Genomic DNA, 18,952 nt, shown 5'->3' with positions numbered 1-18,952 from the left:
TTAAAACAGTTCCAATGTTGAACAATCTTTAAAACTCTGACATCAGATTCAGATTTATTGAACAAGTTGGTTTGGAGATCGCTAAGTATAGCTTGCAGCTATATTTTTATATTTTTCAACAAAAAAGTTTAAGAAAAAGTGAAATTAGTCGCCACGCACAGGGTCCGCGGGCCAAATGCGGCCCGTGGGGCGACCCCTTTGTTAAGGCAATTATGTTTATGCACTGTCAAAAAGGTCAACATCTATTCTAAGGTAGCATATAGCTGTATAGACATATATTATCCTGCTCATTACTGTGTACACAAATGTATTGTATACCGGTATGTATAAATCTCTGTTGGCCTAGATACATGTCCTGTTCTCAGCAATAGAGGTGTGTGCATAAAATAATGCATATTATCTGGGATCATTAAAAGGACAGAAGGGAAGGGTCAGAATTGTGTATGCGTGATGTGCATGTGTACCGTAAGTGTGCACTTATACTGTACATGTGTGCATGTGTACCTTCTCGTCCGGTATGCACTGGCGGACGTTCTCCAGGTAAGCGTTGATGTTCTCTACGTTGGTGAAACGCAGGAGGATCCTGGCGAAATCCTCCTCGCTAATGGTGGCCATTCCTTTAGAATAGGTCAGAAACTCGATTTCCAACACTTCTGTCTGGAGGTTATCCATGAACCTAAAGGAGAAGAAGGAATGATGCATCATTTAGTTGACATAGATCTGGTCTCTATACTGCCTCCCTCTGGTCAGCCGGGACGCCTGAAGAAAAAGGAACTGCTAATCCCTGTCAGGTGATGAGAAGTGGCCTGCTCACTCCTCATACATTGAAGGAAGCATGAGCTCAGTTTGGGGCTCTCCCCAGGGTGGCAGAGGAAGAGTAGCGCCCAGGATTATAGTTTAGCCGTAGGCAATTGGCACCGGGTGAAAAAATGGGTTACAAACTGTGGGTGTATTTTCAGCATTTATGGGATTGTAGTGGAACTCAATCTCCAAAGTGTATTTATGCCCCCCCCCCCCCAGCTGAAAACCAATATATTTGGTTATTAGATGGAGCCTAGCCTGAGCTATAACCAATATACAGTAGCTTGGGCTCTGAGGAACAGCCAATTCGCAAAACCATGCCATTTATAGTTCCATTTTATCGGTACTGACTGAGATTGACTGAAAAAGCAGACATGTTGCATTGCAATTGTATCATCTATTAAACTGGTTATCAACGGAGGTCCAAATGGACCCTTACGGGTCTGTAAAGAGTGTACAAATGAAGTAATGCATTTTGGTTCCATTTGTACATGAAAACAGAGGATTTTCTTTAAGATATATTTTTGGGGCTTTTTCTGCTTTTATTGATAGGTTGAAAGTAGATTGACAGGAAATGGGGAGAGATGGGGGATGACATGCGGGATGACATGCGGCAATGGCCGTCGGGATCAGGAGTCGAACCCGTGGCACGCCGTCAGGCTGGCTCAGCAGCCTAGGTGCCCAGACGGTTGAGCTAACCGTCCGAGCCAACACAGAGGATTTTAAAGTGTTGATTGGGGTCAGATAAAATAATATATCAAGGTCAGCAGTGGCCTACGGTGAAGAAAAATCACTGGTCTACATTATGACGGCCAAAAGTACCTGTAGAAGTCATCAAAGGTGAGCTCTGCCTTCCCTTTCTTCCCAAAGAAATGGACCAATAGGGTGGTGTCAATCATCATGTTCTCATCTGCACGCTGGGATTGGTCGCAACGTTGAATCGCCAGGAGGAAGAGACAAAGAGAGCCAATCAGAAACGGACAGGCGGGTATCGAGCACTGTGATTGGGGTGACTGGGAGGCATACATGATCAATCCATCATGGCAGCCACCGTGCCAAGCCAGCCAGAAAGCAGATTTATCAATCGCACGTGTGCAGAATGTGCATCGAGGATGGCAACGACAAGCTGTCAATCAAAGAGTCAACCGGTCGGCACAGATTAACAGTCGGTGGCCATTGTGACGTCAACGGTACCAGTCTAGGCAGCAGTGGAATTGAACTTACATTAAGTCACAAGCTATTAATTTAGCCAATAACGTCTTATACACCCAATGAGATATTTTATGATTACTCAGCTGTTTCGAGTGGACACTTGTGGCCCTATTTTCACCAGTGGCACTCACTGGTGTGAGTGTGGTGTGGTGTGGTGAGACAGTGGTGTTCTCTTTTTATAAACCTATTTTTCGCCAGTGCCTTAACCCTTATCCCTAAACTTTTTCTCTATTTTGAAAAACATTTTTTAATTGTTCAACTAGTCGATCTACATCGACAAGTTGTGAGCTTGTAGAGCAGCTATTTGAACTATTCAAAAATGTTTTTCAAAATATAAAAAAACGCAAAGAAGTTTAGGAATAAGGGGTAAGGCATTGGCGAAACTTGGACCCTAGGTTCTTGAGTTGAGCTGCTCACCTCGCTATCAAAGAAGAGATGTCCAGATATAACTATAACCTAGGTCTTCTGCAAACTGCTAATTAGATGAATCAATTCCACCCCTTAACAAATATACAGAGAAGTACTTTGTCACTTGTGACCACTGTTTTTTAGAATGGGTCTTAACTTAGACCAGGTCTGTGGATCCGTTATATGATTAATTGATTATGATAATCATCTCTCAGAGAGGTCTCCATGCTACACAGACTGGTGTTGTTGGGAGTGCTGCGGCAGCAGAGTGAGCACCAGACTAGTTCAGTACAGGAGGTATAACAGACAGATGTGCACAGAGAGTCACCACACAGACATACAACAACGCACAGAGACATGCCTATAGACACAGAAGCACAGACAGAAGATTGAAGACAAAGAGACAGAGACACAGAGAGAGGAAACGAGAGAGGCAAATCAGAAAGGAAACACACAAAGAAATAATGAAAACTAGAAAAAGTGCCCCTAGGGGGCACAGGTCTCCACCAGGGCAGGTCAGGTTGTGGCCTCCTGGTGGCGCTATAATAGGCCAATGTGAAAAGGGTGGCTTTTCTTGAATCTTCTTGCCTTGGATGGCAATTGGATGATTTGAGGCATTTTGTTTCAAACATGTGTTTTGCAAAAATCCACCTGTTGGTGGCGCTATAACAGGCCAATGTGAAAATTGTGGGAGTGTGTGTGCAAAATTTGGCATCGACCGGGTTAACGGTGCCGGAGAAAGCTCTGGTAACACACACACACACACACACACACACACACACACACACACACACACACACACACACACACACACACAGAGTGCAAAACATACTCTCTCCCCATGCCTTCGGCCTGGTGGAGACAATTGACTGATGTTCAACTGAAACATGAGGAAACAAATTCTTCAGTTGGAAATCAGTCATTTCCGTTAATGTTGTACGGCAAAGAATATCTTATGCAGCGGAGTATAGGAATTAGAGACAAATGAGGAAACGAGGTGCAGCAATGGCACAGATACACACTAAGCTGAGACAGACAAGTGTTAAATCCACCACATATCATGCATTTCTGATCAGCAAAAGCCACATCAACAAACATCGACCTCAAACGGCAAACAGCAGCAAAAAACCCACAGCAGAAATGCAGAGAATGTGAGTCGATTACACCTTTCTCCGTCAATGGAACAGAATCTCAGGTGACGCCTTAATTGGAACTCTGTTTTCTTTCTTTTTGGTTCAATCTCTCAGTCTACCTTTCTCAGAGCTCACCTCTCACTGTTTATGTATCCCCTTTCTCATTCCTATATCCTCTTTTCCTCCTCTACGTTGTGTGTGTGTGTGTGTGTGTGTGTGTGTGTGTGTGTGTGTGTGTGTGTGTGTGTGTGTGTGTGTGTGTGTGTGTGTGTGTGTGTGCTTAGTAAAATGATCCTGTGGCCATTTGGAAACTCTTTCAGGAGGCTCTGTTGTTTGTTCTGTTTGCTCAAGCTTTGTAAGCTGTTGTTTAACACTCTCTTAACCACTTAAGCCTATTTAGCTGATCTACAAACTCACAGCACGTCGCATCACGGTGTGTTTTGAGCTTGGTTCTTTTAAAATGTGTGATAAATCGCAGGGGGAAAATGTCAAATACAATATAATGGCATGAGAAAAAATAGGGTGAAAGTGGTTCATCTCACTGACACTCTGGATTGTACTGCGTTCAAACTGTACTCATGTGCACATGTGTACTGTGAGTTTTTAGAAAATGTCAACTATAATAATACCATGCCCATGTGTATTATGTCCAGGTTGACAAATATATTTCTTAAATAAGTGCACACAAAGGACTAATTTAGTCATTTCAAAGATAACTCGTAACATTTAGCATCTTTATATTTACTGCAATAAGTATGTAAGTAAGACTATATACTGTATACTGCAATATGTGTATAAAGTGTTCATTCAGTAGGAAATCTAGGAATACATTTCTACTGCATTTGGTATCCCATGAATCCATCACTTTGAGTTTATGGTTATGCATAAATGTGTGCTTTTATAGCGGTTCTAAATACCCAGCCAGAGCCGGGGCAGGAAGACGGCGCCAGTGACATGACAAAAAAAAAGCCAATTTTCTTCTCTCTTCTTTCTTCTCCCCCTCACTCTCTCTCTCTCTCCCCCTGCCAATCGAGTGCCATGCCATCACCAACACAATGCCATTATGTGGTTCTACCTCCAGGTTAAAATCCTACAGTCCAATGTGGGAGAGGCAGAAACATATCATACAAGGTGATAAAAAACGTTGCAGGAGAAGAGAGCAAGAAATAGCAGGCTTGTTCCATTTGAAAAACTATAAAGATGTCTGTCCGTATAAGCAGATGTTGTCATTTAAATGTGTATTTGGAATCAATTGAAAACAAGACAAATGGGCAAATAAAACAAAATTGAGCGCTGCAGTAACAATGGTAGATTAATACGAAATAATAATTGAAGAAGAAAAAATAGAGTTTAGCTAAGGACATAAAGTTGGGGTCAGTGCCAGATCAAAAAATTTAAAAGCCTCAAAATGATACATAGCAATAGGTTAAAAAGAGAAGTTCGGGTAGCAACATCTCCTCAAGTCCTTGGAATGTACGGTAAACTCAGTAGACTTAGTAATACATAAAATACACGATTACATTATTAGATAAGCCTTCGTATTACTTTACAAAATTAAATTGGGGTTTCAGATTAGGGAACTCAACTACTGCAGTGCAGGTTAGTGTGGTAAGAGGTGTGGGCAGGGGGGTCTTCAACCATGGTTACTTAGGCTACTACTACTTTATACTGTTCAACTAATGTATGCATTATAGTCTCGCAAAGCCAGACTTTCAGAGATCTCCACAGCAGATCTAGGGAGGCAGAGATATCAAATCGTCTGGCTCTACTACGAGACTAGCATTGCAGTTATACTTTATTAATCCCTGCGGGTAAATTTCTCCTCTGCATTTAACCTCCCCAAACTCCTCATTAGGAGCAGTGATCAGCCAGTGAGCAGTGCCTGGCGATCAGCTCCAAGCCAGTGCCAGGAGTCAACAAAGAAAGCTGGTTCCAATACCCAGGATCCTCTTCCTGTGAGGCAACAGTGGTAACCATTAACAACCATGCCCCCTTGCTATGGATAAGAGTAGATTTCCAGAGACACACAAAAGGCATAACAGTTCAATATTGGTCTACTACTGGAACTCTTTTGGTCTTTCACAGGACAAAAGTCAATACTGGGAGATGGTGAAGTAGAGCAGCGGATCTCAAAGTTGGGTCCGGTGACCCCCAGGGGTCCGTGAAAGGGTTCCAGGGGGACCCCAGCTAAATTACTTAATATAGGATCAAAATCAGTTTAACCACTTTAACACTATACTGTATTGGCTATGTGAGCTTACAACCTATAGATCTGCTATTTTCAAAGAATCTTGAAAAATGTGACATTTTTGAAACAGACAAATCTTGTATGGGGTCCTCATGGTACGAATATTTTCAGATGGGGGTACATATTAATTTGGGGGTGCTTGACATGACAAGGAGGTACATATTAATTTGGGGGTCCTTGACATGACAAAGTTTGAGAGCCACTGAAGTAGAAAGACCTGCATACGCAGACGGCTGACAATTTCCTGGTTGCTTCTGAGTCACATGTGCATCTTGTCATTACAGTAAATGTTTTGATTAGCAACAAATTAAGTCATAAAAGCCGCCACTTCACCTTCACAGGTGTTTCATGCCACTGTCTTTGATAAATGAAAATCTTTCTGATTCATTTCAGTGTCTTGTAATTAAACGTCTGAAACAAATAGTACAAAAATAAACATATCTACTGATGTCTCTATGATACATGAGCTCTTCAGACAGAACCCCTTCCCCCCCCTTCCTCCTCTGTTTTCACCTAGCTCCTGCCTTCCTTCTCTTATTCCATACTATTGCAAAGTCCTCTATCCAGTCTGAACAATAAGCAAATTGTGGTGAGGATATGTGATACCCTTGAGGTGGCAGTGTACCAGGCACTTAAAAGGGCTGATGGCTGAGATGCACTGAGGCAGGTCACATGGTGACCATGTCCATTTTGGATGGAGGTGGGTAACCCGAAGAATGAACGATGGAATGATGCCTATGAACATTCCCTGGCCCAAAACAAACAGTTCCAGGAAACAACAATCATGTTTCAGAGCAAAAGTGAACTGATTCATGTCACCAGTCACCGTAACCACGTGTCTAACTGAAACAGTGGGGGGAGTCCACACCACAACTGTAATGAACAACGACATAGGCGAACAATAAAATTGGAATCACTTTCAGAGCAAAATGTGAAGAACCATAGAAAGAGTCAATCAATATCCATCCGAATTTAAAGGGCACACAAAACTCTTGTTCAACATGTTTACAGAACGTGGTCATCAGTGTGAATGTGCACATTATTATTGTTGTTAGAATTATTATTATTGTACTTATAAGGGCTGGTGTGGACGTCCCTTAACTCTAAATGCTTAACTCCTGAACTTGTGTCATAAACAAACAAGCGTGTGGTTCCTGGAAGCACAGTAGCGCTATCACAGTGAGCTCATCATTACCGTGACTACGTAATCATTACCACGCCCCCAAGGCACGAGCCAACACCTGGTGTGTACTGTATGAGTGTGTGTGTGTGTGTGTGTGTGTGTGTGCCCGAGTGACTGACTGACTGACACAATGGCTACGCTTTGATGTTAGCTGGAGGTAAAAACAGTAATTACTGATGTAAACACTAAATGCCCCCCAACCCCTGAGTTTCTGAGTAATACTTGGAAGGAAACTTCATCAGTCAGACTGACAGACAGTCACAAGGGCTAAAAGCCTAACTCGCAAACCCTGAAACATGACCAACATTCTCTCTTTTTCTATCCCATGTATTTCTCCATTCCCACCTCCTTCTACTCTTAGCTTTCATTCTCCCATCAAGAAGGTGCAGCACCTCAAAACGTGGCAGCCCTGGTCCATTGAGTTCAATGGACGGGTAGCAGCATCTTGTGAGGTTCGCCGCCGTTACTTTCAAAGGTGTGACAACGCGTTATCTTTCTGAATACCAGGGGTTCCCAACCTTTTCTGGGTGGAAAATCTTGAAAGCGTTCGTGGCCCACCCATCTGACCACTTAAAACGGAGGTTAAAAATACTATGACTTTTCTTTGCATGCATTTTTGTTTGTTATATATTATCAATAAAATCCTTGCATTTTGCCAATTATTGGGAGGACCACTTCTCATAGTCCCCCAGTGGGTCCCAGCCCACAGGTTGGGAATCGCTGTCCTATACCACTCAAAAAACACTATTGAAAAAAATGTCCTCCCTCCACATTTTCTCCACATTACCAGTCAGTACCTCCCTGCACCTGACAAACACAGTGAGGTAATGGTTGATTGGATCTCTCTACCTCTCCATCCCCATCCCTCCCTCCTTTTCTCTTTCACACAGCCTGTCAGTCACTCAGTCCCTCCTTCACCAGACAAAAACAGAGAGGTATAAACGGTGACTAATCTGTTGAGTAAACACATCCGTCCCCTCCCCTTCTTTAAATAGGACGTGTTACCTCTTTCTTTCCCTTAAATGTGCCCTCCTCTTCACTTCTCCCTCGTGTCCTTCCTCCTCCCCCCTGATTTCCCCCTTTGCATGCCCTCTGTTCTTCTCTTCTGTCATTTTGCCTAATTCATGCTTCATGAGTGATTTTGCTTGATCAAAATGATGTAAGCAAGATGTCACACAAGACGTTCTTGCCAAAGCATCCCCCAGTTGTCTTCTTTCCTAATCTTTCGTTTTGTATATCTGTGCATTCCTTGCTTTGCTGTTCTTTGCCCCCTGCTCCCCCCCCCCCCCCCCCCCCCCCGCCCCATCTCCTGTGTCTGGTTTGTCTTTTCTGTCCGTCTACTTGTTGATGAAAGGCTCCTCAGTGTAAATACAAGGTCAGGTACATTACCTTCCACTATCATTATCTCCACCTTAGCTTCCGCTGCCATTAGCTGCTAGCCTGCCACTAGAGTGCAGAGTCTGTTATTATGCATCTAGCCTGCTAGCAGCATATTAGCTTCACTCGATATGAATCATTACCAGTAGTACCCTGACGCTAGTTCAAATGGCACCTAGAGTGCCAGGCCAGCAACTGTTAAATTATTTTGTCTTTTTTAGCGTAAATTAGCGTATTTGGTCTAATTTATGTTTCGGATGAACTAAAATAAGATCGTCGGGCCAACATTACATAGCTGACTTCCGGTTCACGGCCCAAAATAAGAGTATGCTCTGAAAAGACAAACGGCAAGGGCTAAACGCAGCAAGAAATACATCTGGCAGTAATGAGTTAAAAGATCCTATTTTCATGTTCAGCAATCAGTCATTTCATGGTATAGGTTTTGGTGGACATTGAGGAGGATTCTTGCCATTAAACACCAAAGGTACAACACAAGCCACAACAAGCCACACACAGTACACTGACAAAAGCATATTGAAGAGGCCAAACAACAATGGGAAGGTAACGGGACGAGAAACGGGACAGTTATTATAACATGGACAGTTAAATGTATAATGTCCAATTTACACCTACAGCATACTCTGGTGTCAGTACCATTGCTACAAAAACAAAGATCAAATACTTTTAAACATAACATAATGACATAAATAGTGTATGATGGAAAACATGTGCATGATCAAATATCAAGAAGAAAGAGTATGCTGATTAATTTGGAGTTACTGAGGCACAGGTAAATAAGGGTGGAAACAGACTTCAACATTTCACCTAAATGCAGTCGCAGCAAGGCCGTCCCCTTACCCGTTACCATAGACGGAGATCTGGAGCCAGTGCCAACAGAATGCACGGAAAAGGCAGAGAAGAAGAGCCGTGATCCGGCCGTTTGAACCGGAAGTGATAATCGGCCATTTTTGAGCACGGGACTGTAATCTAGCAATAGAAACATTAATATGCTAACCGGGAGGTTGAATTAATGTTTTATTAAGCTCCTAACATCGTCCTTTACCTCATTCGGAGCCCTAAAGCAACTAAAGACCACATGCGTGCACAGAGTTTGGGGATTTCGGCTGCTTCTACCATGGAAACAAGCAGTGACTAGCGACGGCAGCTAAAATATGGTAAAAATATTATTATTAATTCTTGATTAATACTCTTTTATCAAATCTTGTGTTCTCGTGATTGGCAAAGGAGGGTTTAATAGCTCTTGGTTGGCATAGTTCCGGTTAAAGTTTCTGTCCAAGGTCTTCTCTTGCATTCCAATATGCCAAGCCGCTTTGTGCAAATATTTTTAATAGAAATCTTGAAGTGTTTGCCACCCTGTAAGGAAGAACGGAGGGTTCCTGAGGACAGGAAAGTACAGTGAATGGAAAGGAAAGGAATGGCATGGAAGGCTGGGGATTCAGTAGTACCCTCTACATTTCAAACTACTGCTGCAATGCTGATGGATGGATGGATACATACTGTAGATAGATAGATAGATAGATAGATAGATAGATAGGTAGGTAGGTAGGTAGGTAGGTAGGTAGGTAGGTAGGTAGGTAGGTAGGTAGGTAGGTAGGTAGATAGATAGATAGATAGATAGATAGATAGATAGATAGATAGATAGATAGATAGATAGATAGATAGATAGATAGATAGAGGGGTGAAATGATGAGCGGAGGGGGTTGGGGGTCGTGGGGTAGGGTCAGATGAAATGTTGAGAGGAAGGGGGGTTGGGGGTCGTGGGGTAGGGTCAGATGAAATGTTGAGAGGAAGGGGGGTGGGGGTCGTGGGGTAGGGTCAGATGAAATGTTGAGAGGAAGGGGGGGTGGGGGTCGTGGGCTAGGGTCAGATGAAATGTTGAGAGAAAGGGGGGGTGGGGGTCGTGGGGTAGGGTCAGATGAAATGTTGAGAGGAAGGGGGGGTGGGGGTCGTGGGGTAGGGTCAGATGAAATGTTGAGAGGAAGGGGGGTGGGGGTAGGGCATAGGGTCAGCGGACAGGTGAGACTGTGTACCTCCGCCAGATCAGAGAACAAGGCTTGACTGGCGCTTCGCCTCACAACGTCCCAGTAACTCCTCTCCATAACCTCCTGACTGTCTTTTTTTTGCACCTGTAGGATTGGTTAGGGTTAGGGTCAATTCACTGTCAGGTCAACCAGTGCAGAAAGTATCATGGGATTCACAGAAAGGTATACTTCTAATTGACCTTGAAATACCTTGGTCTGATTGTTGCAAACTGGTCATGGTACCGTTGCATGGCAATGACCATCTGTTCTGGTGCTTCAAAACACTACAAATCATTTTGCAAATAACGCCATATCTCCATTTTGGAAACTTCGATCAAGATTTCAATGATGTGTCTTGTTTCAAACTAACTATATTATAAGTCAAGCCCTTTGTGACTAAGACGTTTATATTAATGCAGAATGGGCTTTCATTTCATGCCACAAATGTCTTTAAGTGGGAGAATCAACGCAAATTGTAGATATTTAATTCTGTAATAATATTTCACCCAGGTCTCAAGGTGATTTTAGCACATTGTTACGCATTTAAGGAAGAGGAGCAATAATAGGAGCAAAAGGCACTAATCATTTCTATGTTAATGTACATGTTGTCACATGTTGATTTGTATGTGAATTGTGAACAGTCAAGCAATGTATACAAACCTGTCGAAATACTTTCCCATGTTGCAAACACACGTTAAAATTCACCTGAAAACTCCATAGTCAAGCATATTTCATAGTTATATTTTCTTTATAACTTTGTTTTCCTTATAATTTTAGATTTATTAGTGCTTCTTTTATTTCTAGCACCGAAAGACTGTAATAAAGTAACCTAACCTGTGACCTGCAACCTGTCCAAAATCCAAATAATACGATAATGTGCTTTTGAGTGGATTTTTCCCTTTAAGAGCCAACCATGGTGCCGCTGACCACCCACCAAGTCTTCCTCTCAGAGGAGCATAGAGCAGCAGCCATCTTAACATCATAAGAGACAATGCAGCTATCCATTAGAACTGACACTGTCTGCCATGAACATGCATGTGTGGCCAAGGGAGAGAATAGTTCATTGTCCAAACACTGTCAAGTGGATGGCTGTCTTTTGATCTGAGTTACAATGGCCTGGCTGTGCAACGGAGGTGCTTCTATTCACAGAGCATCAGTGGTGGAAAGTAACTAAGTACATTTACTTACAGTAAGTACTGTACTTAAGTACAATTTTGAGGTATTTGTACTTTTCTGGAGTATTTCCACTACATCTCGGATCCAAATATTGTATACTTTTCCTCCGCTACATTAATTTAAAAACTTTAGTTACTAGTTACTTAGATTTTGATTATTATTATAAAACATACATTAACCACAATCTAAAAGCTCCACATTTGTATACATTAACTTGAAATTGGATAGTCTGCATAATGAGTACTTTTACCAATACGTTTGTACTTTACTCAAGTACATTTTTAATTCCAGACTTTTACTTGTAACAGAGTATTTCTATATTGCAGTAGGCTACTGATACTTTTTACCCCAACAGAGCAAAAATTCTTAACCCTAGAACACTAAACACGAGTGATTTTCACCCGGACAATTATATTTTTGTAACTTTCATAATGTTGTTCTCTTACATTAGGTGGGTGGGTGTTTCAGTACCTTCATGGTGCTCAGTGACATCATAGAAGGTAGGTTTGTTTCCCTGCCCACATGCCTGGTTTTTTTCTACAGGTTTAGTGATAGCGTGATATAAAAACATCCCATGCACCCACAAAGGACTTTTATTCACAGGACCTCACATGGACCAAAGGAGAAATTCCCAGCTCTTTTTTTTATATATATATATTTTTTTAATAATATGCACGTTTTTTACAGATTTTGCCACTATATGATATCCTATACCTCAAGTTGCCATGTTTTGCTGTACTGCAAATGAGAAATATTCTTTATGGAATATTTGTTTAGTGATGGTGTAACAAAAATATGTTCAGTGTTTTAGGGTTAATAGAAGTCCTGACGTGACTCGCCCATTAGGTTCCCGGAAGTATTTTCTCTATGGAGACACAAACTGCGATATTGTCAGGGAGGTGTCCCTGTATCATTCACTATAGTCAGTCAGTCATATTTGATTGATACCGTCTGTTTCTAGCGAAAATGTAACTAATTCGGCAGCAGTAACATTAGCGATTTCCAGTTCCAGTTTATTCTTCATAATATGAGTAAAACCGCCAGGATCATTTGAATTTTTTTGGAACACAGTTACAGGTAGGAATCGGATGTATAAATTAATTAATTAATTAATTAAATTAAATCAGACTTCAGTGCCAAAAATAAAGACGTGTAAATTCTAATCCTCCAACTACAGAAAGCGGATTGAAAAAGTCCTATACAAATCATAGTAGGCGTCTATTTTAGATCAATAGATTTTAGAATTTGTTTCCTGAGGAAATTACTCAAAGTTATTGATCATTTGGTAAATGAAATGGCGATCTAGCTACATAATGGATGCTCTACTGAATTAGTGGACATGTGCAGCTTGCTTCTGACATGACTCCACTGTTTGCTTTCCTCATCAGAATAATGTGAAGGATCTTGGACAAAAGAGGGACTGTTTCTCTGTCCGCTAGCTAGCCACTGCAGTTCATTCTTTGTGTTAACAATAACCTAATGGCAACCAAATGCACACACACTCGCTTTCACATCAACGCTCCACTGAACACACACACACACACACACACACACACACACACACACACACACACACACACACACACACACACACACACACACACACACACACACACACACACACACACACACACACACACACACACACAGAGAGAGAGAGAGAGAGAGAGAGAGAGAGATAGACACAGAGAGAGAGAGAGAGAGAGAGAGAGAGAGAGAGACTTAAAATGTCCCATGGCTGATTCTGTTTAGAGCCGCATAGAGGGTACCATGTCATTTTAAATCAGATCACCCTTTTTTTCTAAGAGTTCATCTCTCCTGACCCCTTAAATCCATTACCTCTCCCATCCCATCCCTCTGTTTATTCAGCCTTCCTTCAACCATCAATCCTGAATCAATCACTCAGCTATCCTAATATAGACATTTATCCATCCAACCATTCACTCCGTTTCATCCATCCATTGATACATCCATTGATCGATGGTCATATCTATGGCAAGCCGTTTAGGCATTTATTACATATCCTTGATATCAGACGTCAGTTTGCTACACTAGTTAAAAGGTAGCGAAAGTTATACTGTATTTGTTCAAAAACTACCTGACATCTCCATACCCCCCTCTCTCTCTCTTTCTATCTACCAAACAGTCAAACAAGAGATTGGCTTGAAGGTGGCCTATCACGTGAGCTTTGCAATGTGTCAGAGAGGTAGAAGGATCCACCTAATGCAGGTGTTCCAGTTGCGTCGTAGTAGGATGACGAAGGCAGCAACCTCACACATCTCCCAGTCTGCATCCCTCCCTCCACCCAAAAACACACAGTCAGACACACACACACACACACACAGTCAGACACACACACACACACACAGTCAGACACACACACACACACACACACACACACACACACACACACAGCAAAATCAGGAGTTTTTTAACACTTTGGAAGTAAAATGAACACTCCGGATGTTACTGTGCCCCCCTCGACTACTGAACAGAGGACAGTGGTGCTGTGTTCACACTGGACGGTACAAAAGCTCCAAAGCTCCACAGCATGTGTCGCTTTATAGTAGCTTTGTTTCTGAAGCCAGCTCAACTTATTTGCAGCTTTGTATCTTTGCATCTTCATGTCTCTGGCTTCCAACAAAAATTAATGATAGACTGTATCTTCGTGTCTGCCAGTGTGAACGCAGCATTACACTGAGAGGTCAGACTGGTGCTTACATACGCTCATTACGCTGTTCATGGGACAGTTACACTAAGAGGTCAGACTGGTGGATACATACGCTGTTGTTCATGGGAGCAACCTGATATCCATAGAGCTGCATAGTCTAGCACACACAGAGAGAAACACACGAGGAAGAGAGAGGGGGACACACAGCATGCAGTCACAGGAGGAGGAGGAGGAGGAGGAGGAGGAGGAGGAGGAGGAGGAGGAGAGAAGGTAAAATAATTGTTAGTGCATGCGGAGGAAAGAGGCTGGCTGTGTGGACACACTACAGAAGGACAGAAGTGTCATTTTTCAACACATCTGCAGGTGTGGTTTGGGGCCAACACACACATTTTATGCGACATAACATATGTTTTATGTGAGCCATTTAGGACTGAGGAAGATTCTAAAACGCCTTCTAAAGCCTGATCTAAGTTTTCTGAAACACTTCTATTTATTAAAAAATGGCAATAAATGTATGTTGCTATATACTGAACTGTAGCAACCGAGTGGCGCGCTACGAGCGCGCTACGAGCTTATAGGTCTGCTATTTTTGAAAAATCGAAGAACGACTGACACAAAAACATAGGTTTTTCAGAAAACTGTCAGGATGTAGAAGACATTTTTAGAATCTGATCTCAGGTCAGGTCAGAATGGGTTAAAGATGAGATTCTCATCAGAATCTCATCTTTGACTGTGACACAAGATGTGTTTCTGGGCCACCACGTTACACCTGCAAATGCATGGAAAATAACATTCTCGCATGTACTGTATACAATACAGTATGATGGAACGAACAGTAGGGGGATATCTGGTTGGGAACAACAGGATACAATATTAGAAAAACAATCATAATTATACTCAACATACAACACACAATATAAACCTTGTCAAGTGTGACTACACTAATGGCCAGATTAGCTTGGGCACTTTTCTAATTAAACAATATTACACGAGAGGGTGTGCTTTACTGGCATTAATGGCACGCCTGCGTTGCTGCAGAAACGTGCCGATAGGCGAGTTCCATAGGCAGCACAGAAGTGCCATTAATGGCATATACTGTAGCACACCCTTGAGTGTAATATTGCGATTATACAACAGTTACCCGTAAAAAAAGAAATCCCACATCAACTCAATTTCATTATAACTAAGATATTCAATAAAAAAAAATCATGATTTTTAAAATAATCACAGATGTAGGAATGTAGCCACTACAACCGAAAATGTCCCTTAAAAACTGCTAGCCTAGACACCCAAACGGATCTGCTCTGAGAGAGCAGTGAGACTCAGCACAGCTGATCTTTATTATATCTTTTGATTAGGCATTTCATCATGCTCGTTTAAGCATGGCTAGATGGCTATTTAAACCAATCAGTTAGCTTCTTTGAAACGACCTGTTGTATAATGCAGTATAACACTTCCACAGTTCTAAAGCACTGTACTGGTAAGGCTTGAATATTCCACTCCACAGTTTTACTAAAATATATACTGCTTGGAATAAATGAAAATGTAGTATTACTACATAGCATACAGATAACATGTTACATTAGTATTATTTCATCGCTGGAACTATGGTGGCCATGTTTGACATGGTGAGTTCCTTCCATAGCGAGGTCACTCATTGGTGACAGTTGGTCAGCTACTGCTACTGCCACATAAAATATCACCCTCTTGGTCCTTTTATCACTCACCTTACCAGGGCAACTAAAGTCTGAGTATATGATAAACAGAATTATACACTTTGAGATGTGTTATATGATAACAATGTGTCTCACATTGGATAGGCCTTCTCATCTGAATGTCTCTGTCCACCAGAGGGCACTGTGAACACCAAATGCAGCTGAACTGATTTTGTGAGTTTTGAGAAGGGGGAGTTGGGGGAGGCGGATGGATTGTTATGTCCTAGACAGGGCATATACGGTCACAGGATAATGCTGAATTTGCACCAGCAGTGGTCTATCGCTTCCGCGTTCTGAGAAAGCAGCAAGGTTATGTCTATCTATGGCAAGGAGCAACCTCCGGTTTCTCCACTGTGACAGGAGGTGGACTCAGCAAAAAGTGGATTGACAATAAAGGTTAAGAAAAGTTCAAGGTGAAACAGAGCAGCAGCCAACCACAAGTACACTTTGGTTTGACTAGGCGTGTCCTTGGCGTACAAACGTGACACCACTTTAGAACAGGCAGAAACAGACAATGGAAGTAGCGAACATTGATGACTAAACTAGCAGTTGTAGTCACTACATGGCCTACAATAACCTAAAATGTATATGTTGTTTACAAACACGCCACCAGAGACGAGCATCAAGTGTCTGTCTGCACCATCTACACACATTACTTTCCTTTTTTTTTGTGTGACTATGATTACGGTGTGTTCTGTGGATTACAGGTTTACAAGTTCAAATTTCAATGTGCAGGTAGATACAGGTAGATCCCGTATTTAGAAGTGCTCAAATCAAATCTACAAGCTCTCAACATTTGCAACATACTGTACTGTATCTACGTTCATGTTCTCCTCCCTCCCTGCCTGTGAGCTCTACTGACAGATGCTGTACTGGCTCAAGCTGTTCGGGCCAGTTGCACCACGAGTTGCTTATTTACAAGGATGTCATACAAACCCCAGACACGCCCATTTGGTGTGATTCCGGACATTGGCTTGCTGCTGCTGGTGATTCAGCATAAGGGTAGAAAGGCTTTCCCATCCTGAAATAGGGGGAGCTGAGTGCTAGAGCACTCGGTGATAGAGCAGGTTCTCTCCTCTTAAATATCAAGGGAAAAACAATCTCCTTATACTGTAGGCTCAACTTATGCTCACAAATAAGTTGGAAACTATATAAAATGTTGTATAGGGCACCGGATTTACAGAAACAGGCCTTAGTCCTTGGTGTACATCTGTTGTATGTTTTATCTCATAGACAGAAAGAAAAGAAAAGTAACCTAATTTTACCATTATCAAAAAATCACACTTGTGTGAAGTGAGGGGCGCTCTTATGGTACAAACACACAGACACAAACGCTGTGCATAATTGGAGGAGGAGGGCATGCAATATCTTCGATCCTCAGTTAACTCAAAGACAACAGCCTGGTAATCTTGGACAGTTTTACTGTATTTGAGGGAACTTAATACACAGAAGTATACTTCTCACACACACGCACGCACCTGCGCACACGCACACGCGCACAACATCCTCTTACTGTACGTTCTTACCAGCTGGGCAGATTTGTCGGCGTCTCCTTTCCGCCCTTTCTTCTCATTTTTCTTACGGAAGATCTCCTGCAGCTATAGTGACATAGACGGAAGACAGACAGTTGCAAACACAGACAGACAGACAGGAAGACCGGGAGTGGGAGAGACACAGACAGGTTGTCAATACTGTAGTGCACTATTGTGCACAATAGCAGGCACTTGTAGCCCTGTGCTCAGGTGGCTCAGTGTGCCTGCCCACAACTGTGGAGGCTGGACGTTCCAATCTGCCGCGGTGCATCCGGCTTTGTCGAGCATTCTATACGAACACAATTAACCAGCTTCGCTAAATCCCACCCAAAAAGCGATTGTCCGATGCCAATCCAAATAGTTTAGCAACTGTTGCTATGCAGGTCAAGCTTTCACCACATCATAGCTGTCAATGTTATTTTGCATGGCTGTGTTGTTGAACATTTACACGGCTTAACGTCAGGAAAGTTACACGACTGACCCACCCAGGTGATGGCAATAATACTAATGACCAGTGAAAACTCCTCGGGTGGTCGTTAAAAGTTGATTTCTCCCTCTGTCATTACCTCATATTTCTAGTTTATTTAAATAATGTCATGAACATTTGCCCAGTGCATAGCCTACTGCAGGCCTGATGACTAGATTTAGAAGACATTTTGAAGGTTTTGCTTCTGAAATGATCCATTATTTATATGGAGAAATCCCGTCATTTAACATGCATCTCAATGCGGGTGAGAAGGATAGCTTGACCTGTCTCTTCACTGCTAACGTGCCTATTTGACAAGGATGGGGTTGGGCAGGTACTTAGTGAAGAGCTAATTGGTCCGTCTTCGGGGGAGGGAAGCTGGGCATGGAAGGCGAAATCAGGGAGTGTTGGGCGGGAGGGGAGGAGTAAGACGAAAGCTCTACGTCCTCCAGGTGGGGGCTCCTCACTGGCAGGTGAGTCAGTAGGACACAACAGAAGTGACAACACACAAATGTGTGTGGGGAGGAATGAATTGGCATAATTGGGAAGAAAAGGGGTGAAAAGAAAAGATGCAGTGGCTCAGTAACTCACCACCAGGAACTCCCTCTTGTCCACCATCTGGTTGCCGTCAGCATCAAACATGTTGAAAGCGATCTTAAAACCGGCATGAGGCTCTAGACAACACAACCAACACACACATACACAATATTAAAGGTGACCAGACTACTGTAATGTGAAATATACTGTGAGTGATAGTTAAAGATGCAGTGCCGTGATTTTTTTGGATGATTTCATTTATGAGGTGACAGTACTTCATTAAACCCCTTGGTGTGGTTGTTATGTGCAATGATGTCTTCCCTTTGTATTTAGGGTTTCTTCCTGGAGGCTGAAACCTTGACAGTCAAACGTGCCAATGAAAAAACAGTGATATAGTGACATCACAATATCACCCCCTACCCTAACCCCTCCCTCTTTATCATACAACAGT

At 42.4% G+C, this 18,952-nt stretch overlaps 1 protein-coding gene across 4 annotated transcripts in view; it reads right to left on the bottom strand.

The window, feature by feature from the left end:
• Positions 1-18,952, bottom strand: part of micu3a (mitochondrial calcium uptake family, member 3a) — a gene marked incomplete at its 3' end in the record, with an annotated part of 54,991 nt that overhangs the window by 12,562 nt on the left and 23,477 nt on the right. For 2 of the 4 annotated variants that reach the window (XM_083766213.1, XM_083766215.1), the window contains exons 6-10: positions 18,556-18,638; positions 17,493-17,564; positions 10,414-10,509; positions 1,624-1,718; positions 505-676 (exon numbers count right to left, since the gene is read on the bottom strand). In XM_083766213.1, coding sequence (XP_083622339.1) covers positions 505-676; positions 1,624-1,718; positions 10,414-10,509; positions 17,493-17,564; positions 18,556-18,638 — 518 coding nt within the window. The remainder of the gene's footprint in view (positions 1-504; positions 677-1,623; positions 1,719-10,413; positions 10,510-17,492; positions 17,565-18,555; positions 18,639-18,952) is intronic. The other 2 variants (XM_083766214.1, XM_083766216.1) reach the window with 1 other exon arrangement.

This window comes from Protomyctophum parallelum, assembly GCF_964188405.1.
Source record: "Protomyctophum parallelum genome assembly, chromosome: 5".
NCBI lineage: Eukaryota > Metazoa > Chordata > Actinopteri > Myctophiformes > Myctophidae > Protomyctophum > Protomyctophum parallelum.
The sequence above is the reverse complement of the archived record's forward strand: the minus strand, read 5'-3'. Positions and strand labels throughout refer to the sequence as shown.